The following is a 24655-nucleotide window of genomic DNA, read 5'->3' as shown; positions in this document are numbered from 1 at the left end:
GGATTACATTTTGCTTTCCTTTTGTTTTCAATTGGACTTTTTTTTTTAAAAGAGTGAGTGAAAGAATCTTAAGAAGGCTCCACGCCCAGCGTGGGGCTTGATCTCACAACCCTGTGATCATGACCTGAGCCAAAATCAAGAGTAGGACCTAACCGACTGAGCGACCCAGGCACCCCTGGACAACTATTTTTTTTTTAAAGATTTTATTTGACAGAGACACAGCGAGAGAGGGAACACAAGCAGAGGGAGTGGGAGAGGGAGAAGCAGGGTCCCCGCTGAACAGGGAGCCCGATGTGGGACTTGATCCCAGGACCCCTGGGATTGATGTGGGGCTTGATCTCACAACCCTGTGATCATGACCTGAGCCAAAGGCAGACGCCTAACGACTGACCCACCCAGGTGCCCTGGACAACTATTTTTGGCAAATTCCCTGGTGGTACAACATAGTACTCCAATAAAAAATAATGGGCGTATAGAAATTATTGGTGTAACCTCCCCTACTCCCTTAACGATAGGCACACACACATTAACAGTACTAACATTTTATGTGTAAAACCAGTGATTTCTTGGCATACATAAATCAGTATAAAGACGTTTTTATGTGAACTAATTTGTAATAAGGCCAATATTAGGGACAAAGATTGGAAGAAAGCAGACCGAAAGGAGCCTTGCAAATATATTAGGATTTAAGCACAATGCAAAGCCACCGAAGGGTTTGAAGCAGGTAATTCAATGCAGTCAGATTTCAATCTCATTGGCTGTATCACATTCAGATAGTCAGATAGTGGTGTGAGCTGGAGATCTAAATTTAGGAGTTCTCAGTAAATGCTTAGAAACTGAAGCACTGGGAGTAGGTAAGAAAACTTGGAGAAAGGATATAGATTGAAAATGACAAAATTCATAGTTCTGGCTGAGAAGCCATCGGAAGCCTGAGGAGCAAGGACTAGGAAGATAGATGGAAGACTATTTTTCCTCCCCTATGAGTGTAGAGTGTAGAGGGGTCCTGAGAGTAGAAAGAACCACTACCTTATAGTTTTAGAAGGGAAGAATGCAATAACAGACCACAAAAGGAATATTTGGTCTTGGACCTAGACAGGTAATTCCTTGAGTTAAAAAGGTAAAGAGGATGGTTGGGGTGTCTCGATCAGATGGGGGGCCCCCAAATGTGGGGAAAGTTGGTGGCAGGAGGTGAAAGGATTGACCTGAGGCAGAACAAAGGAGATACATGACTGACTGCACTGCTAGGGAGTGGCAGGCAGGGCAGCAGAGGAGAGGCGTCTGCAACGAGGCAGTGGGTGGGGCTGTTTTTTAAGGGGGATGAACCGGGCGCCTAGGTGGCTCAGTCGTTAAGCGTCTGCCTTCGGCTTAGGTCGTGATCTCAGGGCTGGGATCGAGCCCTCCATCGGGCTCCCTCCTCGGCGGGAAGCCTGCTCTCCCTTTCCCACTCCTGCTGCTTGTATTCTTGCTTTCTCTATCTCTGTCTCTGTCAAATAAATAAAATCTTAAAAAATAAATAAAGGAGAAGATGAAGAGGTGGGGGGCCGGAAAGGAATGGAATCTTCCCTTTTTTGGTAACTGCCTAGTTTTAAGTAGCCCATTGGCCAGGTCAGCCCATTGTGGCTATTTTGAGGTGGGTCGCCTGATGGGCCTGCCTGTATTCAGCCAGTTGGGTCACTGGGCCATTTCTGCATTCCATCGCCCAAGTCTGTTTGCCTAAAATCGGCCTCTACAGATGGGATGAGATTTGGGTCTATTAGAGGTTGAGGAATTTCCATATGATAGGCTCTTTTTTTTTTTTTTAACCTTACATATATACATTTTTTATCTACATATTTATTTAGAAATCTTTTTCTTGGTATAAATTACTCTCAGACATTTAAAATTTTGTGGGTTCTGGGGCGCCTGGGTGGCTCAGTTGGTTAAGCGACTGCCTTCGGCTCAGGTCATGATCCCGGAGTCCTGGGATCGAGTTCCACATCAGGCTCCCGACTTAGCGGGGAGCCTGCTTTCCCTCTGACCTTCTCCCCTCTCATGCTGTTTCTCTCTCTCTCTCTCTCTCTCAAATAAATAAATAAAATCTTTAAAAAAATAAAAAAAATAAAGTTTTGTGGGTTCTGGTTTCAGGTCATGCTTAGAAAGTTATGCCTATACCAAGATTGTAAATTTTGGTATCCAATATTTTCTTACATCTTTAGATTAAGGTTAATTTTATATGTCAACTTGATTGGACATGGGGTGCCCAGATTAAACATTTCTGGGGGTGACTATGAGGGTGTGTCCAGAGGAGATTAGCATTTGAATCAGTGGATACTAGAAGATTGCCCTCCCCTATGTGGGTGAGCATCATCCAATCTGTTGAGGGCTTGAATAGAATAAAAAAGGCAGAGGAAGAAGGAATTCACTCTTTTTTTTCCTGCCTATTTGAACTGCCACACCTCTCTTCTACCCTTGGATTCAGACTGAATCACACCACTGGCTTTCCTAGGTTTCTGTTTGTAAATGGCAGATCACCAGACTTCTCAGCCTCTGTGATCACAAGCCAGTTTCTCATATATGGCCTCTCTCTCTCTCTCTTTCTCTCTCTATATATTTTGCTCTCTCTATGTAATATCTCCTCTCTCTATAAAATATATTGATAATATGTATCATACATAATATATACTATTTTAAAAAGCATAAAGTGTATTAGGGATCTTCAGAGAAACAGGAGATACCGCTCTTCTGTTAGATATTAGATATCTATATAACAGAAGATACCTGTTTCTCTGAAGATTCCTAATATATTTTATGCTTTTTAAAATAGAATAAATATATGCTCCTTAAGAAAATTCAAGTATAATAGGAATATATAATTTAGTAAATGAAAGACTAAGTTCACAAAAGAACCCTTTTTACCAGCTAACAGAATTTGGTATGTATCTTCCACCATTTTTATTTTATGAAAGTTATACATGCATATTCTTCAAAGCCAAAAAGTTCTCCACAACTTATAAAAAATCGCAATCTCTAGTGTCCCCACTCCTCTAAGAGATAACTACTTTCAGCTCTTCCGATTATCTTTTGGTATTTATCTCCATATTTCTTAATAACATTCTTCTATTGCTACTTGCTATCTACCAACCTACCTCTTCATCCCAACCACATACATGCAGTCTTTTTTCCTTCAAATCTCCCATTAGTTTTATTGTAACTTTTGTTAATAGTCAGTGTTTAAGTTATGACAGTGAATGCTCTGGTCACTTTTTTCTTCTCTGATCATTTTTCCTTTATTACGATACTTTTTCTCAAGTTAATCTTCTTCCCTTTGAGCTTAGTGTGCTATGTATTATTTATTACTACGTTTTTTATTTTTTTAAAGATTTTATTTATTTGACAGAGAGACACAGCAAGAGAGAGGGAACACAAGCAGGGGGGAGTGGGAGAGGAAGAAACAGGCTTCCCGCGGAGCAGGGAGCCTGATGCGGGGCTCAATCCCAGGACCCTGGGATCATGACCTGAGCTGAAGGCAGATGCTTAAGGACTGAGCCACCCAGGTGCCCCTATTACTACTTGTTAATGCACATTCAAAGTGCTGATTCTCTATGTCTCTCAAACATTAAGGATGACATGAATTTTTTTTGCCCTGAACAAAGGCAAGGATGGTTTTGCCATTTACTGAAATGGGAAAGCTGGGTGGAGCAGGTTTTGGATAGGGGAAATCAGGCATTCCCTGATTGAAAATACTGATTTTGAAATGTTTAAAAGATATCCAAGTGCCAACCATACAACTGGACCAGCAGTTATGGAGTTCAGGAGAAAGAGTGGCAATAGAAATTTGGGGGATCATTTAGGCAATGACACTGGAGGAAATCAGAAAGGGGGTGTGTGTAGACAGAGATGAGAAGAGGGCCCAGGACTGAACCCGGGGGCTCTACAACCTTGAAAATCCAGGTAGAGAAACCGGATGTCAACCAGATTGCCTGCCGTAATGTATCTCTCCCCTGATTTCAACCAAAAACCTGGATTAAATATAAAAGCAATTATCTGAGGACTCCAAAAAGTAAATAGTAGCAGACAGACTGGGTTCACGGACACACTTGAAGAGCAACCTGTAAGGTGGTAGTGACTTTCCTGGGGCTTTTTCCTTTTTATCTCCCAGCTTTGATCTGAGTGAGATAATGAATCAAAGACAGCAAAAACTCAGCAATCCATCTTGTGAGAGGATCAGAAAAAAGGTGCCTGGGAGTGTGATTTCTTTCTTTCTTTTTTTTCTCTCTCCTAGCTCTGCCCAGAAGCCAGACCTAACTCCAACTGGGGATCTGCACTCCCAGGCAATGGGGACCAGGAAAGAGGACCCTTACTTGCAAGCAGTGGTGTAGGATCCCCCTGTTACTTTCTTGCTTTGTTCATAGTGCAGGCCCATTTGTGCAGAATGGCACAATTGCATAGAAGTTAAATTTGCAAGAAAATCCCATCTATCTGGCCACAGGTAATTGGAAAAGGGAGTCAGAGAGTGGGGAGGAAAAGAGGAGAAAACTGGAGAAGGGAATTCCCTTTCTGTGACTGTTTCCAGGCTCACCCCATAGCTGAGCATAAGGGAACAACCAAAGAAGCAAAGCAAATGCTTTGAGAAATGCACTACGATGTAAACCCCTACGAAGTCCCAGACAACTGAGTGGCTCACACAAGGGGCAGATAAAATATAAAAAGAATTAAGAATCAACACTAAGAAAGCAAGCAACCCAGTAAAAAATGGATAAATGTTTTAGAACATTTTATCGAAGAACCCAAGCAGATGGGCAATAAGACAATAAGAAAAGATGCTCAAGATCGGAGCCACTGGTTAAATAAAAATAAAGAACACAGTAAGATACTATGACACACCTATAGCTAAGATTTTTCCAAAAGTGATAATGTCAAGCACTGGCAAGTATGCAGAGAAGCTGGAATTCTTGTTATGGTGCTGCTAGGAATGCAAAATGGTACAGGTATTTTGGAAAATAGTTTGGCAATTTCTTATAAAGTTAATGGTATACCTCCTATATTACTCGGCAGTCCCACTCATAGGTATTTACCCAAATGAAATGAAAACATCACTTAAATGAATTTCACACAAAAACATTAGCGCAAACGTTTAGTGCAGATTTATTCATAGGAGCTTCAAAGCGGGAGCAACCCAAATGTCTCAACTGAGAAAAGGATAAACTGGTATGCTCATGGAATACTATTCGGCAATAAAAAGGAATGAACTATTGATAATCATAACATGGATGGATCTCAAATGTACTAGCTAGGTGAAAGAAGACAGACCCGACTGGCTACATACCATATGTTTCCATTCATATGACATTCTGGAAACGACAAAACTATACAGATAGAAAAAACAGGTCAATCCTTGTAGGTGGTTAATAGGGGAGGGTTTAATTACAAAGAGAATAGAGAATTCGATATTTTGGGGGGAAGGGCTGGTGAAGTTATTTATCTGGATTGTTGTAATAGTTTTCTATTGCTGCCACACATGAGTCACACCTCTTTGGCTTAAAACAACACAATTTTTTTTTAAGATTTTATTTGTTTATTTGAGAGAGAGAAAATGAGATAGAGCATGAGAGGGGGGAGGGTCAAAGGGAGAAACAGACTCCCCACTGAGCAGGGAGCCCGAGGCGGGACTGGATCCCAGGACTCCAGGATCATGACCTGGGCCGAAGGTAGTCGCTTAACCAACTGAGCCACCCACGCGCCCAAAACAACACAAATTTGTTGTCTTCCAGTTTGGAGGTCCACAGTCCTAAAACCAAGGTGTGGGCAGGGCTGCATTCCTTCTAGAGGCTCTAGGAAAGAAAGGGATTATTTCCTCCCTGCCTTTTCCAGGTTCTTGAGGCCACCTGCCATCGTTGGCTCATGGCCCATTCCTCCCTCTGCAAGGCCAGCAGTATAACATCACGTCTCTGACTTCTGCTTCCTTTGTCACATCTTCACTGACTCTTACTCTCCTGCTCTCTTCTCTCCCTTATTATAAGGACCCTAGTGATTACACTGGACCAACACCAGCATTTTGAGATAACCTCTCCATCATTCATGATACTTCATTTCATTACACCTGCAAAGCCCCTTTTGCCATATAAGTTAACATACAGGTTCTTGGAATTAAGACATGAACATCTTTGGAGAGGGGCCATTATCTTGTCCACTACAGCCGACTCTCTGGCCCCCAAAGATTCCCATGTGTCCCAGATGCAAAACACATTCACCCAGGGGTGTCTGGCTGGCTCAGTCAGTAAAGCATGTGACTGTTGATCTTGGGGTCTTGAGTTCAAGCCCTGCATTGGGTGTAGAGTTTACTTGCAAGTTTAAAAAAAAACAACAAAGAGGGATGGATGGCTCAGTCGGTTAGGCAGCTGCCTTCGGCTCAGGTCATGATACCAGGGTCCTGGAATCGAGTTCTGCATGGGGCTCCCTGCTCAGTGGGGAGCCTGCTTCTCCCTCTCCCTCTGCCGCTCCTGCTCCTTGTGCTCTGTCTCTCTGACAAATAAGTAATCTTAAAAAATCAACAACAAAGAGGAACCACCCCGCCCCCACCTTCATCTCATCTCAACCTCCCCAGAGTTTCAACTTACTACTATTGTGGTATTGCTCATACAACTTTATCTGTACTTTTTTCAAAAGACCCAGAACTTCATACCAACAGTGAATTTTGCTGTATATAAATGTGAAAACTGGGTCTAGAAAACAGGGAAACAGCAAAGGAGACTGAGAAGAAATCACCAGTAAGGTGAGAAGAAACCAAGAGTTTGTGGTGACCTGGAAGCTGAGTAGAAAAAGTATATCAGGGAGACTGTGACGAACTCAGGTCCAGGACGGTGAGGGGTGAGTACTGATGGAGCAACATGGAAGCCCCTAGTCAACTACTTGACAACCGTAGTTTCTGGGGAGAAGTGGAAGCAAAAGCCAGACAGAATGTGGGTTCAAGAGAGAAGCAAAGAAGTAAAGACAGTTAATAAAGACCAGTGCCACTCAATTAGCCAGTCCTTGAACTATTAACAGTTACTGGTCCTCTAGGAGATAAGGAGTATGCACTGGAATTTAAACCAACACACTGCTTCCAGGATTCAGAAATCTTGCTATGGAAAAAAAAAAAACGTCCTCTGCTTTTAATGCTTAGTGACAGAGTTGATTTACCTCCTGGCTCTCCAGCCTCCTCTTCTGATGGGCTGGTTGGAGGTGCCAGCACCAGACCGGAGCCCATACTTGGAGCAGAACTAGCAACACTCAGGAGGTGTTTTGAGGCTTTACATTAAAAAAAAAAAAAAAAAAAAAAAAATTGTTTCCTCCTCTATTCTTCAGTCATTCTGAGTTTATGCTTAACAAATTCTTTACTATCATTTTAGGGCGGTTCAGGGAGGAAACAGTAGGAAATTTGTGTATTCCACACCATCTTTTCTTTCAAGTACCAGGTTTTCTTTGTATGTATAGCATGCACTATTACTTAAAAAGCAGTTGTACTAAATATACTGAGTTGTAACTTACATTTTTTATTTACCTACGTTGAACATTTCTTTATTAATTAGAAAATAATAGTCACTGTAAAAATTTTGAATGATACAGAAGTAGAATAAAAAGACAAAAATCCTTTACTTTTATTTTATTCTTCTTTAACTCTTCTACCTTTCATTCTCCTGTTCCCTAGTTACATACTCTTTACAGCGTGAACTATTAAGTTTGTTTTATATCCTTCTGGGCCTACTTCTGTCTCGATTCGCTCTCTCTCTCAGACACACACACACACACACACACACACACACACACACACACACACACACACACAATTTTTAACCTAAGTGGAATGTCACAACATTATACAAATATGTTGAACAACGTGCTTTTTTCACTTAACAATATATTAAGAGGCATTATTTCATGTTGATATGTGTATATACATTTCTTTTTTTTTTTTAAGATTTTATTTATTTATTTGACAGAGCGAGACACAACGAGAGAGGGAACACAGGCAGGGGGAGAGGGAGAGGGAGAAGCAGGCTTCCCGCCGAGCAAGGAGCCCGATGCGGGGCTCGATCCCAGGACCCTAGGATCATGACCCGAGCCGAAAGCAGACGCTTAACGACTGAGCCACCCAGGTGCCCCTATACATATATTTTTCTTAATGTTGCTGAGTGTTTCGTGCCATGAATCTATCATAATTTCTTTAAGGATTCACCTACTGAATCTATTTCATTTCATATATTCAATATGAAAATAATGAAGTAGGGGCACCTGGGTGGCTCAGTTGGTTAAGCGACTGCCTTTGGCTCAGGTCATGATCCTGGGGTCCTGGGATCGAGTCCTGCATCGTGTTCCCCACTGAGCTGAGGGTTCTGCTTCTCCCTCTGCCTCTAGTCCCCCCACCATGCTCTCTCTCCCAAATAAATAAATAAAATCTGTAAAAAAAAAAAAGAAAATAATGAAGTAAACCTTCACTCATATAACTTTTCACACATGAATACTTTTGTAGGAAAGATGGTTGGGGTAAAAATTATTAGGTCAAGCTACCACTAAGAATGCTTTTCCACTTATTTGACCATTATTGATATATCCATTTGTGCACACTTATGCCAAAATTGGGTATGACTAATCTCACTCTTGCTACTCTATTTTTTAAATTTAAATTAAATTAATAATGTATTATTAGAGGTCGAGGTCGGTGATTCATCAGTTGTCTATAACACCCAGTGCTCATTACATCACGTGCCCTCCTTAATGTCCATCACCCAGTTACCCCAACCCCCCAGCCTCTCCCCTCCAGCAACCCTCAGTTTGTTTCCTATAGTTAAGAGTCTCTTTTTTTTTTTTTGGTGCAAAATGGTGGTTTATTAAAGCCTGGGGACAGGACGGGGGGGGGGTGGGGGGGCAGAAAGAGCTGCTGCACTGGGGTCTTCAGGAGTGGTGATTATATACTTGGGAGTTGGGGGAAGTAAGGAAAAGGGAGGTTTTCCAAAAGAACTTTCATATGCTAGAGGACCTACAAGATACCAGAGGCCTTGCTATGTCAAGTTAAGGTTGTTTTCCCCTCTAGCAAGGATTTTTTTTTTTTTTTTTTTTTACCCTCTAGCAAGGTGTTAACATTAAGATAGTTGGGAGATTCTGGAAGAATGTTACACATGGTTACCTGGTTGGGGGGAGGTGGGTGGAGGTTGCAGGGTGTAAGCTTATGCTTTGTCTTCAGCTAGCCTTCTGCTCCCTCATCATTTCCCCCCTCAACAATTTCGATCCTTAAATCTTTAAGGTTGTTGAAAGTGGAAGGTCTCATCTTCTGTAACGTCTTCCTGTTGAATAGGGGTGTAGAGATGTCCCTATCTATGGGTCAGTATTGGTCAGCTGGGGAATATATAGGGGAGTTATGAAAGGGGAGACAGCTGAATCCAACATGGTCAACATATATGAACCTCTAGTTAAGAGTCTCTTACAGTTTGTCTCCCTCTCTGGCAATATACCCTGTTTAACTTCTATTTCCCAAATAGGTAATAAGGTGGAACATTTTTTCACATGATTTTTGGCCACTATGTTTGATCTGTGAGCTGCATGTTCTTTGCTTTGCTTTTTAAAATCTTAAATGTAGGGGCACCTGATGGCTCAGTTTGGTTAAGCAACGGAGTCTTGGTTTAGGCTCCGGTCGTGATCTCAGTGTCCTGGGATCAAGGTCCGCCCCCCCTTCCCCCTCCCCCGCAAGCCGCCCCCACGCTGAGTCTGCTTGTCCCTCTCCCTCTGCTCCTTACCCCACTAATAGATAGATAGATAAATAAATAAATAAACAAACAATCTTTTTAAAAAATCTTAAATGTAATACTTGAATAGGTATAAAAATCAAGTTTCAAAATTCAGAAGATAGAAAGGGATTATACAATGAAGTCGCACTCCCACTCATCTCCTAGCTACCCAGTTTTCCCCACCACAGGTTGGCAGAGGTGGACTGTAAGTTCCAACTCTCGGAACACCTGGGTGGCTCAGTTGGTTAAGTGACTGCCTTCGGCTCAGGTCATGATCCAAGGACCCTGGGATCGAGCCCTGCATCAGGCTCCCTGCTTGGCTGGGGGCTACTTCTCCCTCTCCTTCTGCCGCCCCCCCTGCTTGTGCTCTTCTGCTTTCTCGTTCTGTCAAATAAATAAATAAAATCTTAAAAAAAAAAAAAAAAAGAAGTTCCAACTCTCTGTCATGTGATTGGTCTTCCAGGCAACCAGCCCCTTTCCTTAGGGGATTTCCAAAAGTCACCTCAAAAATATAAAGTCAGGTGTGGTTGAAAGGGGCTTGTTATGAATAACAAGACACTCCTTTCACTTTTATGGCTCTGGAACTATTCAGAAACCCGCTGAAAGACCAACCATTATAACAAAAGATGTTCCTAGAGCTCTTAGGAAATTTCAAGGGTTTTAGGAGCTCTATGCCAAATATACATTTCCCTTTTACAAATCATAAACTGCAATCTGATATTAACTATAAATATATATTTTTAAAGATTTTATTTGTCAGAGAGAGAGAGAGAAGGAAGGCACACATACAGATTGAGCAGCAGACAGGGAGAAACAGACTCCCCGCTGAGCAGGGAGCCCAATGCGGACTCCATCCCAGGACCCTGGGATCATGACCTGAACCGAAGGCAGATGCTTAACCAACTGAGCCACCCTGGCATACCTGTAAATATTTTTTTATTCAGTTTTTTGTCTTCTTTTGGTTTATTCATCTTATAAGAGTTTTTGCCAATGGGAAATTTAAATTTTTATGTAAACATATCAGGCTTCTATGCCAATCTTAGAAAAAGTTACCTTACTCTGAGATGATTTTAAAGACCTCTCCCATTATTTATAGTACTTTCATAGTTTCATTTTATTTTATTTTATTTATTTTTTTTAAAGATTTTATTTATTCATGAAAGACAGAGAGAGAGAGAGAGAGAGAGAGAGAGAGAGAGGCAGAGGGAGAAGCAGGCTCCCAAGGAGCAGGGAGCGCAACGCGGGACTCGATCCCAGGACCCTGGGATCATGACCTGAGCCAAAGGCAGACGCCCAACCATCTGAGCCACCCAGGTGCCCCTCATAGTTTCATTTTAAACAGTGAGATCTTTGAATCAGCTAGAATTTATTAGATATGAATTCTAAGGTAGAGATATAATAATCTGTTAATTAAATAAAGGGGTAAACTGAAGCAAGCTCAAATTACCAGAAATTGAGTTTATCCGGGAATAGCAGAGGAACTGCAATTCAGGGAATGCATACTCTAGCAAGGTACAGGCAAGTTTGTTAAGGATTTGGGGCAGGCTGTATTTATGGGCAAGGAGTACAGTGTGGGGGGGGTTATCCAGCTAGAGTTCAAACAATAAATTCATTGGCTTGAGGATGGGGAGAGATTCTTGGTGGATGTTCACTGGTTAGGAGATAAGTCTATCTTCTGTAAATCACGCATTTATGGGAGATCAATCTCAGTTCTTAAATTCCATGCTTCTAAAGGCACATGTGAGGTTCTCCATTTCATATCCTCCAGTTCCATTTTAGATGGAAGGAAATTCTTTCACAAACTTGTTTTCCCTTGATGGTTTACCTCGTCTCAATACCATTTACTGAATGAGCTAACTTTTTGGTTGGTGATTTGAAGTGTTACCTTTATATCCTAAATTCCCATATACACTTTGGTTTGTTTCTACATTTCCTTTTTTGGTACATTGATCTAATTATTTGTGGACAGTAGCTCACTGTTTTAATTATTATTGTTATTATAATATGGCTGATATCTTAGCACTAGTCCTCATAGATCGACTGAGTCACCCAGGTGCCCCTGTGTCATGCCTTTCAGTCATGTTTGTAAGTTTTCCTCAAAAAGATCTGGGTATTTAATTTTTTTTTTTTTGGTTATTATAAATGTGGCCTTTTTTGAATTGCATCTTCTAGTTGGTAGTTGTTATATAAAGCAATAGATTTTTTTTTAAAGATTTTATTTGTCAAAGACAGAGAGCACAAAGCAGGGGAGAGTGGCAGGCAGAGGGAGAAGCAGGCTCCTCACTGAGCAAGGAGCCCAATGTGGGACTTGGTCCCAGGACCCTGGGATCATGACCTGAGCCAAAGGTAGATGCTTAACCAACTGAGCCACCCAGGCATCCATAAAGCAATAGATTTTTACATTTAACTTTGCTCCCAGCCACCTTACTGAGTTCTATTTCTGTATTTTTTGTAATAGTTTTCCCAGTAGGTTCTTTGGAGATTTCTGCATCTTCAATCATATTTCTGCAAATAATGGTAATTTTAGCACTCCCTTTTCAAATTATGTAGCTTCATATCCTTTTTCTTATATACATATTTTGTTAGAACCTCCAGAAACAAGTGTGGATGTTTTTGTCCTATTTCTGATGTTACTCCATACGTGTCTGATATTTCGTTTTCTGTTGTGTTCCTTTCAAATGAACATTTATGCAGGATAATGATTTTATTTTTTTCTTCTAAATCTTTGCTATTTCTGAAATTGATGTGATGACATTCTAGTCAGGAAAAATAAAGTGAATGAGGAAATTATATAATATTGTAGGTGATAAGTACAGTGGGAAACAACTCAAACGGTATAGGGGAAGAAAAAATTTCCCTTCTTCCCTTCTAGATTCTTTGGTGGTCTAATAATAAAATGGACATAAGACAGATTAACAAGAGAAAAGCAAATTGAATTGCATACATACAAGAGCCCAATAAAAAGATGAGACTCAAAGAAGTGACCAAAGCAGGAGGCCTTTAAGCCTTTTAGACAAAGAAACAATACATTTAGGAAAAATTGACAAGACAAAGGGGTTTGGGCTTGGGGGTAGTGAATTGGTAAAGAAGTAACAAGGTTTGTTTATCTAGTTTCTAGCCCTAAATCCCATCTCTGGTCATATGGATGTCTTCTACCCTCCTGGTACCGGGAGGACACCTTTCACTTGGGAGATTTATCATCTCCTTTCATAGAGACAGAGGTGGGTCAGAGGGTCCTTGCATTCGCTGTTTCTCGTATCTCTAATTCAAAATAATCAATAAGCCAAAGTGGCATATTTTAGGGTGACAGAATATAAACCCCTACAAGGGTAAGGGAGATAGAAAGTGCTGAGTGTGGGGAAAGCTGTAGTTTTAAACAGCGGTCCAGAGCAGGCCTCACTGAGAAAGTAACATTTAACAGAGACTTGAAGGATGAAGGGTATATGGGAATTGATCATTCCAAGTAGACGGAATAGCAACTGGAAAGGTCTGAGGTGGGTTTGGGCCTCACAATCCAAAAACCACAAGGTAGCTGAAACAGTAAGCAATGGAAGAGTAGGAAGAGATGAATTAAGGGTGGGAGGTACGGCAGATTTTTCTAGAGCCCTGGAGGTCACTGTCAGGCTTTGGTTTTACTGAGATAGGGAGCCATTAGAATAACAATATCTGATGGATGTTTTAGAAGAACCTCTTTTGCTATTGTCTGATGTTTTGGGGGGGGTGTGTGTGTGTGTGTGTGTGTGTGTGTGTGTGTGTGTGTGTGTGTGTGTAGGGGGTGGATTGTGGCAGTTAAAAGCTAAAAGACCACTTAAGAGACTATTACAATAATCCATGTGACGAAGATAGATTCTGGATCTGTTTTAAAGGAAAAGTCAGCAGGATTTGCTGAGAGACTGTATGTGGGCTGTGAGGAACCATCACCATGGAGACAGAACAGCTTTGGAAATGTGATGTTTGAGATGTCCTGGACATTCAAGTAGAGCTCTAGATGAGGCAGCTGGGTATATGAGTCTGGAGTTCAAGAAGACCTGGCTGGAGGTACACATTTGGGAGTTGCCACCTTGCAGACTGTATTAAAGCCACAAGATTACCGAGAGAGTGAGTACTGATGGAGAAGAAAGAGGCCGAGGGACTGAGCTCCGGAGTACAAGGAGAAGAAAAGGAACCTGCAAAGGACACGAAACAAGAAGCCAATGAGGCTGGAAGACAAGCAGGAGTTTGCAGGGTCTTGGAAGCCAGAATGAAGAAGATGGATCATGGAGGGAGTGCGCAGCTGAGTCTATGACTGCTGACAGGCTAAAAGGACACCTATGCATTCACCCCTAGCTCAAACAACACAGAAGGGCATTCTTGGTAACCTTGAAAAGAACCGTTTCAGTGGAATAGTAGGGTGAAAAGAGAGACTGAATTAAAAATATGGAGAAGAATTAGAGATAGGCTTCCTTGGTTTACAAATGGAACCATTTTCCTTAGGAAACCTAGGGCAAGTTTTGAGATTTTTGTGATTTGTGACTGTCATATATTCAAGGTTTGTTTCCTTAAAAATTTAAGACTTACAAAACCATCTCTGGTCAGGTTGTGAAGTCACTAAAATAAGTCTTTTCTGTAAAATGGATGGGGAAAGAACAAAGTTTATTTCATTTACCATTTGATTTTCTGAATGGTTACAGTACACAAAAGTTAAATTTTCTCTATAAGTCACATTTTTAAAAAAGATTTTATTTACTTATTTGAGAGAGAGAAAGAAAGAGAGAGCACAAGCATGAGTGGAGGGTAGGGGCAGAGGGAGAGGGAGGAGAAGCAAGCTCTCCACTGAGCAGGGAGCCTGATGCGGGGCTCGATCCCAGGACTCTGAGATCATGACCTGAACTGAAGGAGGCCGCTTAACGGACTGAGCCACCCAGGCACCCCCTCTATAAGTCATATTAATGTAAGAGTGCTCCATGAGGTCTGATTTACAGATGAATAATCAAACTCATCAAACCCAATGATCGGTTTACTTGTTTATTGTGTTAACTTCCACCTTCCCTCTACTCCCACGCTGATACCATAATTAGAATGTAGACTCCAAGAGAACAGGAACCTTTTCTGTCTTATTGACCCCTGAATTCGCAGCACCTAGAATATACACTCCGGCACATGGGCAGTAATTAAATGCTAAGTGTTTTGTCTTTTTTTTTTTTTTTTAAAGATTTTATTTATTTAGTCATGAGAGACAGAGAGAGAGAGAGAGAGAGAGAGGCAGAGGGAGAAGCAGGCTCCCAAGGAGCAGGGAGCCCAATGCGGGACTCGATCCCCAGACCCTGGGATCATGACCTGAGCCGAAGGCAGACGCCCAACCATCTGAGCCACCCAGGCGCCCCTGTTTTGTCTTTTTTTTAAGATTTTATTTATTTATTTGAGAGAGAGACAATGAGAGAGAGCACATGAAAGGGGGGAGGGTCAGAGGGAGAAGCAGACTCCCTGCTGAGCAGGGAGCCCGATGCAGGACTCGATCCCGGGACTCCAGGATCATGACCTGAGCTGAAGGCAGTCACTTAACCAACTGAGCCACCCAGGCACCCCTAAATGCTAAGTGTTAAATAAAATCAAACACGTGTTATGGAGGCATTTTTGGCTGTAACAACTGGGGGGTATCCTGGAGCCAGAAATACTAATTAAGCATCCTACAATTCACAGGAGAACCCCTCACAACAAAGATAATCCAACCTGAAATGTCAGTAGTACCCAGGTTGGGGAATGCTGCCTTGGAGGAAAGAGGGGAAAGAATTAGCTTGATTCATGTAAAAGACTTGGGTTTGAGTCCCTGGAAGAAGAAAAGGGCCTCCAGCCCTTTTAATATACCCTTTGGGTATATTAAAATTCAGTCAAGACACTGCTGGCTCTCAACACAAGAACACATCTAATGTGGCTTTTAGGGATTCACTGGTGTGAACTTTTTCACTAGTACCCCAGCAGATAAAGTCTAGGCTGCAGTGTCTGCAGAAGAACACAAAACAGTGAAATATTTCCAACAAATAGAAACTGAGGACTCTCCTTATATGTAAAAGAATATTATGTTAAGAAAAAGAATATCCCAGGAGAAAAATAAGCAAAAGACCTGATCCATACACATCACAAAAGACTGATAAAAGGCCAAAGAATATGGAGGAAAATGCTCAACTTCATTAGTAGTCAAAGAAATGCAATGTGAAACAATGATGCATTTGTTTTTAACCCATCAGATGGGCTAGAATGAAAGAGATGACACCCACAGTGGGTGAGAGTACTGGACAGCAAGCGGTGTTGGTACAATTCCTTGGCAGTGGGATTTCAAATGATTTTTTTCCTTCTATTTTTCAACATTGCTCTTCTAAAAAATGAGCTTTTAACTTCTAAGTCATGATGCTATTGTCATCTGAAATAAAATCCCCAAATTATAGAAATACATATTACACATATATACATATAGACTTTCAATAAAATGTTATTATGCCTGCCCTAGTTCAGGGCCAACTCCTTCTGCCACCTAGCTTTCCTCCACATTGCACTGTAATCGGATCCTCCTGAAAATAAAACCGACTCTGTCACTTCCTTGCTTGAAACTCTTCAGTGGATCCCATTCCAGGGGACCCCTCACATACGCAACATCAGGGCACCCGCCCAGATCTGACGCTCTCCAGCTCTCCTCCCTGCCCTCCCTCACACTTTTGGTTGAAACTCGACACAGTGCTTGTGACCTTTGTGGCTGCCTTGCTTTACTCTTTAATTTGTCTGGAATCCCTACAGCCCCTTCCCTTCCAGGGCACCCTGACCTGAAGTTCCTACAGTTCCCTGGGCTTACAGCCATTATTTCACTCAGCACAGAGCCTAGAAATTCTAGGCCTCTCCCTCCTTACAAACCAGGCTCTTCATAATTTTTCTATCTGCTGTGCTAGCACACCACCTGCCTGGTGAATAGAATGCTTAATATTTAAAGTGCTTCGTTCATTACCGTGTTTTCCTAGTTCTGATACTTTGTTTCATTTTTCTTATTGTTTGAAATGTTCATTATTGAATTTAGAAAAGTCTCTGTGGTTCTATAGACATATATTAGAATCTGAGTATCCTAACTTTTTAACTGTATCTTTCTCTGTAAGCCAAAGTTCATCCTATAAACCTTAGAAACTGACTATAGACCACAATTGCATTTAAAACTAAATGCGAACCATCTCCCACTGGTGTTTTCCTTTTGAAAAGGAAAATAGCTAAAGGCTGCTGGGAGGAGGTCATCGAGAGGACATGACTGCTAGTTCATCCATGAGCTGGACTTGGGCCTTCAGAGGCTGCTCACCCCCTCCCCTGTCCTTGGAATGTATATTCTGCCCACAGTTCGCACAGTGGGAGCTGGTCCAAGGACACAGCTTTGAGAGAGCAGAGTGCTGTTGAAAGATCTGGATGGTATATGTGACTGAACCCAGTTAAGGCCTCTTTATAAACTTTCACGATTCTGGCAGGCGGATGCAGGGATCTCCTCACCCTGTAGGCACCCAAGACAAGCCTTGTAACAAGTAAGTTCCCTTGTTTATTAAAGCCCCTACCTACCAGTCTGGAGGGGTCTGCCTCTTTCTTTGGTCTCTCCCAGCCCTCCATGTACAAGGGCCAGTTTCAGATTATACCCAGGAAGCTCCTGAGGAGGCTGCAGACCAACAAAGGCAGTTTTATAGCTTCTTCCAGAACACAGAGACAGATTTCCAGAGAAGGCAATGGCTTTGAGATAGACTTATTAAAAAGAAAGAAAAAAAGAAAAAAAAGAAGGGAGAGAAGATAAGTCAGGAAACTTGGATACGATCTGAATTTTTAAAAATATAATTTTGGCTTTAGTTTGTGAATGTTGTCATTCTGAGGCCTCAAGGAGACTGCCTACAGGTGACACACCAACACTTTTACCTTGGTAGAAAACTTTTAGAATGTCCCATCAAATGACTAGATCTAAAGGAAACTGGTGTTTGCCCTCCTAAGTACCTAGATGTGACCAAATCAATACATCCCCTGCCAAATAGTTCTGTAGAGCTTACGGGTTTTCAAATGAGGTCTTGATTATTCAGCTAATGACCAACACACATGATCACAAATGTCCCCTCCCATCCTATTAAGCTTTCTAAGGCAGTATATAAAGGTGCTAATGCAAATGGATAAATTAAAGGGGCAAACTAGGAAAACTGGGAAAATAATGCCCTTTACTCATAAAAATGCTTCATTTCGCCTGGAGAATTAGATATGATTAATATCTATACGCAAGTTAATATGACACCTTATTCTCATAATTTAAAAGTATACTCCAAGGGGGACCTGGCTGGCTCAGTTGGAAAAGCTTGTGACTCTTGATCTCTGGGTTCTGAGTTTGAGCCCCACATTGGGTGTAGAGATTACTTAAATAAATAAAACTTCAGAAAGTGTAATTCAAGGCTAAAAAGGGTTCTTTTTAGACCAACGTAAAGCCACAGAACATACCTTTCTTGATCTAATCAAGATATAGTCAATACTGAAACACATGGCAACTTTTTGAAGACTTTTGAAGACGGATTAAAATAAAGGGAAGTTTCTCCAAAGTATTTCAGCTGTTGCCAATGGAAAGTGCTGCTGATGTAACGAGCAACACTGGTCAGTCTGACACTGGTCCAAGTAATCTTGATTATCTTATTTCTGGAGAATGGAAAACTGTAGGAGTTTGCATAGTAAATCACCTAGTGAGACTGGTCTTACAAAGAGGAAATTCTCCATAAGAGCTACATGGGCCAAGCTGTAATCTCACACCACACAAGCCATGTCCAGTACCTGAGGAGGCTCTGCAGGGGAAAACAACATTAACCATAAAAAAACACTGACTTCTCTCATCACTTTAAGAGTGGAAAGAACTTATTTGATCAAACCCTTGTTTCAACCAGATCATCATGTCAGATTTCCTCCCTATAAACCGTCAAATTATTACCGGGTTCTAATGTTGCGTGAGAAGATATTTAAACTATACCTTTGATCTTAGGATAAACCAGACAGTTAAACAACTTCAAAATATGCGAACACGTGTTTTCCTCGAGTTATCCCGGCTCTATGAAGTACCTTTCAAGTGACCCACAAGTCCCACCTACTAAACAGCCACACAGGTGAGAGCGAAATTCAGGCTTCCAACAAAAACTGTCAAACGTTATCTGGCCAAAACTGCCATTCCCGAGGACAGCTTGTCAGGTCGTCAGTCAGTCTTAGATTCCTCGGCATTCCTTTGCAAACTGCTGTCCTGACCTTGAGCCTCTCACGTGCGACTAGGCGGAGAGTCGAGGTCAGAGGAAGTGAAAGTCAACAAGCGCTTACTCAGCAGGGCATTGTGTCGCTTCAAGTAGGCGATTATGTCTCCTTGCTTTTCAACGATGTCTTCTAGGCTTGAAACAGTCCTGCAAAGAATCAACATATTCACCAATACTCATTAGTCTCTTTGCAAATGGGTCCCCTCCCAGTTTTCAGTACAACATACGGTAGTTGTGACTTTTTCTTAAGATACTGTAAGCCAAGGTAATATTCTAAAATGAGATTCTTTCATTAGACTTGGTTTTACCCAGCTGAATGGGAGTAAGCAAATCAAACTTAATTCTAAAGGCACATACGCATAATCATAAACTCCAAGCGTAAGAATGTTTTCTAGATTTCCGGCGGGGTGGGAACCTTATAATTCTCTTTCTCTAGTCTTTCTTTCCCCACCCAAAGCTTACCTGAATCCAGTCTCCGAGGTAATATTGCTGGGGTAAGCATAGATTTTTTCTTCTTCAAGTACATCAGGCTGTGGTTTGGCTTTATTAAATTTTCGAATTTTCACTAAAATAATAAAGTCATTATTGTCAGGTTACCTAATTATGAAAAGAACTTTTACTTCCATTTTTTCAAATTATATTAATTGGCTATGCTTTTCAAGTAATACAGATACAAATGCTTCATAAAGTGAATAAACAGGTTTGAATACTGATGCGCCCAAGCCTTTGAAAGTCTATGTGCCAGGCCTGAACTAAACACTGGGAACACAGAGAGTATCATTATTGTTGATAATAACAGCTATGATTTTTTTGTGAATTTAAAACACAGAAGAAGGTACAGGTGAATTCTTGGGCATGGACGGCCTCATCCAGTTCTCAGAATTCCCCCCCCCCCCCGAAGTAGATGCCCTTGTTACGCATACTTTCTACAATGAAGTGAAGCCCAGGGGAGTTAAATACATAACCAGGTTTCCAATCCAGGAATCATGACTTTGAAGCCTCCATTGTTGATACTGCCCTATAAAAAGAGCTACTGGTCCAGGGAAAAATATAGATGATAAGCCTACATTCCAAGACAGTATGAAAAGAACCAAAATCAAAGCTTGCACAAGGAGCTGTGACAGCCCTGAAAAGCAGCCCCTTAACTCAGCAGGAGTGGGATGGGAGGGAAGATCATGGAGAAGGAGGATGGGAGGGCTTGAGTCCAGCCTCGAGGGAAACACGAGAACTAATCGCACAAACCATGGGAAGAGAGAAGAACGGTGTTTTAGGTGCAGGAAGAGCCTGAACAAATACTTAAGGCCTTGAGAAGTGGCGTGCGTGCGTGCGTGGTGCGTGCGTGCGTGGTGCGCGTGTGCGTGCGTGGTGCGCGTGTGCGTATGAGGGGGTGGAAAGGTAGGCAGGGAAGACGTTACTGGTGTTGCCATGTCAAGGCGTTTAGATTTTGTCCTGAGGGTAAATGGGAGTCACTGAAAGGAGCTCACCAACATCCCTGAAGGGCAGGGCTGAGTAGGGCCAGCTCATGGAGAGCCTTTTATGCCACACCAAGATTTCAGATTTTCTTCCCTAGGCCTTTAAGAAAACTCTGGGAACAGGGAAGTTGTTAATGATCAGAGTTGTCTCTGAATACAATTACACTGGCAGGAGGAAGGAATACAATTAAGAGGACAGAGGAAGGGAGACCAGTAGCGTGCCTGCTGGAATCATCCACACAGGATGTGAGGAGCGTCTGACCGAGGCAGTGGAATGACAGAGGAGAGGAGACAGATGTGGGAGGCAGGCGGACTGAACAGGGCTGATGACTGAGGGAGGGAGAGTAAGGTGGAAGGAAGAATCCAGGACGACGAAAAGGTCAGATGGAGCAAGAGCTGCGGGCTGGCACTGTTAGCTGAGCTAGGGGAGGAGGGACAGGATGGGGGAAGGTTTGGAAGAAGAGAAGGAAGTCCAGGTCCCTTCTGTCTTGCTACACTGGAACGCCTGGATGGAAGTGATCACCAAGCAGGCGACTATAAAGGTTTGGGTGGCTCTGTTCATCTGAGGGCTGCCCCCTAGTGTGTAGATGGGTAACTTTTAGTACGTAGAGAAAAAGGACGTGGGAACGCTGAAACCCGCCAGTATTAAAGAGGTGGGGAAAAATCTGTTAAAAGGGAATGGAAATGAGTCTCCAGAGAGGAAGGAGGAGAACCGGGAAAGAGCAGTCGGTGTTCACTGCCAGAAAGGTGATGACACGGAGAGGACCCAGGGGATGTGGCAGTTTGAAGGCCACCGATGAACTTGGCCGTTTGTGGGGATAAGTGATGTTATGGACTGAACTCTGTTCCCCGAAAACTGACGTGTTGAAGCCTCACCCCCGATGTGACTGTCTTTGGGGATAGGGCCTTCCGTGAGGTAATTAGCATTAAATTAAGTACTAAGGGTGGGGCCCTGATCTGACAGAAGAGATACCAGGATATGCTTGCACAGAGCACAAGGCCATGTGAAGAGAGTCAGAAGGCAGCTCGAGAAGAGAGGCCTCCGGAGAAACCAAGCCTGACCACACCTTGACCTTGGACTGGCAGCCTCCAGAACTGTGAGAAAATGAATCTGTGTGGTTTTAGTCACCCAGTCTGTGTACTGCGCTGCGGCGGCCGCAGCAGACAACTGCAACTGGGGGGTGGGGGGCGAGTCCGTGGCAAAGAGGCAGAGAGCAGACACAGTGAAGGCCGCTGTTCCCCCACCTCTCAGGGGTGACAACAGGCCAGGACAAGTCGTACCTCTGGATAATCGTTAACTGGGCTGGGGCTCTGCCCTGCCTGAATAACAACTCTGGGACCCGGCTGGAATGAGTAGTCAGCCTCCACCAGAGATGGCTACAAGGGGGGAGAAAGCCAGGGTTGGAGGGGGACTGTCAACCGGGACTGACCATGAGAGCTGTATGCGCCACGCCTCATGAATGAGGGGGAGGGGAAACGGGTTAGACTCCGGCATCACGTTTTTTATAAAAGCTCCACATGCCATTCTTTCCTTTTTTGTAACAACTTTTCAGATATAATTCACGTATCACGCATTCACCCATTTGAAGTATACAATTCAATGGTTCAGTATTTCAAGTTGTGCAACCACCTCCATAGTCGATTTTAGAACATGTTCATCACCCCAGAAAGGAACCCAGTATCCATTAGCAGTCATTCTTCATTTGTCTCCTGCCCCCAACCCCAGCTCTAGGCAACCGCTAATCTATTTCCTCTCTCTATACATGTGCCTGTTCTGGGCATTTCATATCCACGGACTCATAAAATAGACCTTCTCTAAGGGGGGCTTCCACTTAGCATGTTTTCAAGGCTCATCCACGTTGTAGCACATATCAGTACATCAGTCCATGTATTCATTCCTTTTTAGGACGGAAAAATATTCTATTGTATGGATCAAACACATTTTGTTTATCTCTTCATCAGTTTATCCTGACATCAGTTAGATGGTTTCCCTCTGGGCTATTATAAACAGCACTTCCTTGAACAATCGTGTACGTGTTTTTGTGGCAATGTCTTGGATATATACGCAGAGTCACGTGACACTCTCTGTTTCACCTTTTGTGGAACTGCCAGGCTCCATATATGATTCTAATGTGCGCTCTCAGCTGAGAACTGGGCTCAAGAAGCTGAAGTGAAAAAGGTGGGAGATGTGCAGAGGGTCCAGCAGGAAGGAACAGGAGGAAGCAGACAGCCTGATGCCAAAAGAATCAAGCGTGCCCTGCACCTAGATGGCCTTGACTTTCAGGTATGGCAAGAAAGTGGGAAATGAGAAGCACCTTATGGCTTTGAATGGCACAGGCACAAAACCTGAGGTGCTACAGCTCACAGGTTAGAGGTCACAGACTGAGCCCCGGGGCTCCCTCCAACAGGTCAGGGAGAGCGCTCAACAAAGGAGACTATGGGGCCCCGCTGAGGCAGGCAGGAAACCAGGAAAGCCAGAGGCCCGGAGCAAGGGAGGCGTACACTTCCAGGAGGTAAAGATCATCCAGTAAAGATGAAGGCCGAGAATCGAGACTTAAGCGACAGCTGCCAGTGAATCCGAGTTGTTTGATGTTCACATCATAGTTCTCAGAAATGTGATCTTCCCTATAATAACTCCTGAACAAAGGAAGAAGCTTGGAACAAGTGTAAGTTTCTTGAACCGGGGGACAGGAAATAAGGGCCATACAGTATTAAAGTAAAAGTCAGGGGACAGAAATAAAAGACACCACAGTCTGACAAAATAGAAAGGTCTCTGTGGTCTTTAAAATAGAGCAGCATTTTATAGATCACATGTCAGGCAGTAACACCAATTGCAACCACTCTTTCCATCATAAGCCAAGGAAAGCAGGCAGCATACTAAAACATCAAAATACTAAAAAAGAAAGGTGCACTTGTTCACCACTTACATTTTCTTTCTGTCTATACTGAACCTCTTACAGCTTCAGAGCCGTGATACCGGCTGATGCAAGGCTGGTAGCTGAGTGGCATTACTTGACTCTTTTGCTTTTTTTTTTTTAAATAAAAAATAAAAAATAAAAAAAAGATACTAATCAAATTTAGTATCTCAAAACTGTTTCAGGTTTTATTTTCCTAGTAAAGCAAATTAGTGTTCAGAGAGAAGGGTCCACCTTGGTTTCTAGAGATTAACTACTTAAAATGTAAATAAACTAGTCAAGGGGCGCCTGGGTGGCTCAGTCGTTAAGCGTCTGCCTTCGGCTCAGGTCATGATCCCAAGGTCCTGGGATTGAGCCCCACATCGGGCTCCCTGCTGCGCAGGAAGCCTGCTTCTCCCTCTCTCACTCCCCCTGCTTGTGGTGTTCCCTCTCTCGCTGTGTCTCTTTCTGTCAAATAAATAAATAATATAAAATCTTTAAAAAATAAATAAATAAATAAAATAAAATGCAAATAAACCAGTCGAGGTTAGGTTAGGATTAGTATATCAAAGAATCATGTCCTCAAGAGTCCCTATCAATGTTATCAAACCCACTATCTTTTAAAGTCATTCATTATAGAGAAACAAGAAACATCCATACATCAGGACACCAACCTTAAATTCTCTATCACACCGAACAAAAGCAACATTTGTCTCTAGATGCTACTCCCTAAATCTCTCCTGTCAGAACCTACAGTACATTTAAGGGAACATTATAATTTACTGAGTTAAGTTTACTCTTGAGGATGTGGAGATTAGACAGTCATACTTGAATCTTCTGAAGAAATTCAGTATTTGCAGAAACCCTAAGTTTATAATTATAATTATTATAAACCTGTCCTATGTAAACCATCTATTTACTTTGTGAGTCTGAATGACCACTTATCAGGTTTTCTTACAGTAGGAAGCATATTCATTTGGGATTTAACAAGACAGTTTTTAATGGTGTTTTTATTCAGATAAAAATTTAAAAATTAATGTAAATAAAGATGAAATATGCTAAGTCTTGGAGTACAGAATGAAGCAATTCTTTTTAATTAGGAAGACAATATATTACAATAAGTGGAAAAGAATAAAATGAAAGAAAACCCTTTTTATTTAAGTTTACGTGTCATGTAACTATTTGTGTCCAACTGTAAAAACGAGTTCCTATCAGGATTCTTGGAATATCTGTTTCCTTTGCCTCTTAAACACTCTCAGGTTTTTGTCTTTTTGTTTCTAACATTAGCT

General features: G+C 42.2%; 1 protein-coding gene across 1 annotated transcript in view; it reads right to left on the bottom strand.

The window, feature by feature from the left end:
* Positions 1-17551: 17551 nt before the first annotated feature.
* Positions 17552-24655, bottom strand: part of TMEM192 (transmembrane protein 192) — a 28456-nt gene continuing 21352 nt past the window's right edge. Inside the window, exons 5-6 of the mRNA XM_028104424.1 lie at positions 19463-19565; positions 17552-19147 (exon numbers count right to left, since the gene is read on the bottom strand). Of these exons, the coding sequence (XP_027960225.1) occupies positions 19009-19147; positions 19463-19565 (242 nt within the window). The 3' untranslated portion in view covers positions 17552-19008. The remainder of the gene's footprint in view (positions 19148-19462; positions 19566-24655) is intronic.

Source organism: Eumetopias jubatus, unplaced genomic scaffold (genome assembly GCF_037043125.1).
Source record: "Eumetopias jubatus isolate StellerSeaLion01/CBP00866 unplaced genomic scaffold, mEumJub1_p1.0 scaffold_2, whole genome shotgun sequence".
In the NCBI taxonomy this organism is placed as follows: Eukaryota; Metazoa; Chordata; class Mammalia; order Carnivora; family Otariidae; genus Eumetopias; species Eumetopias jubatus.
This window is presented reverse-complemented; position numbering and strand designations above follow the sequence as displayed.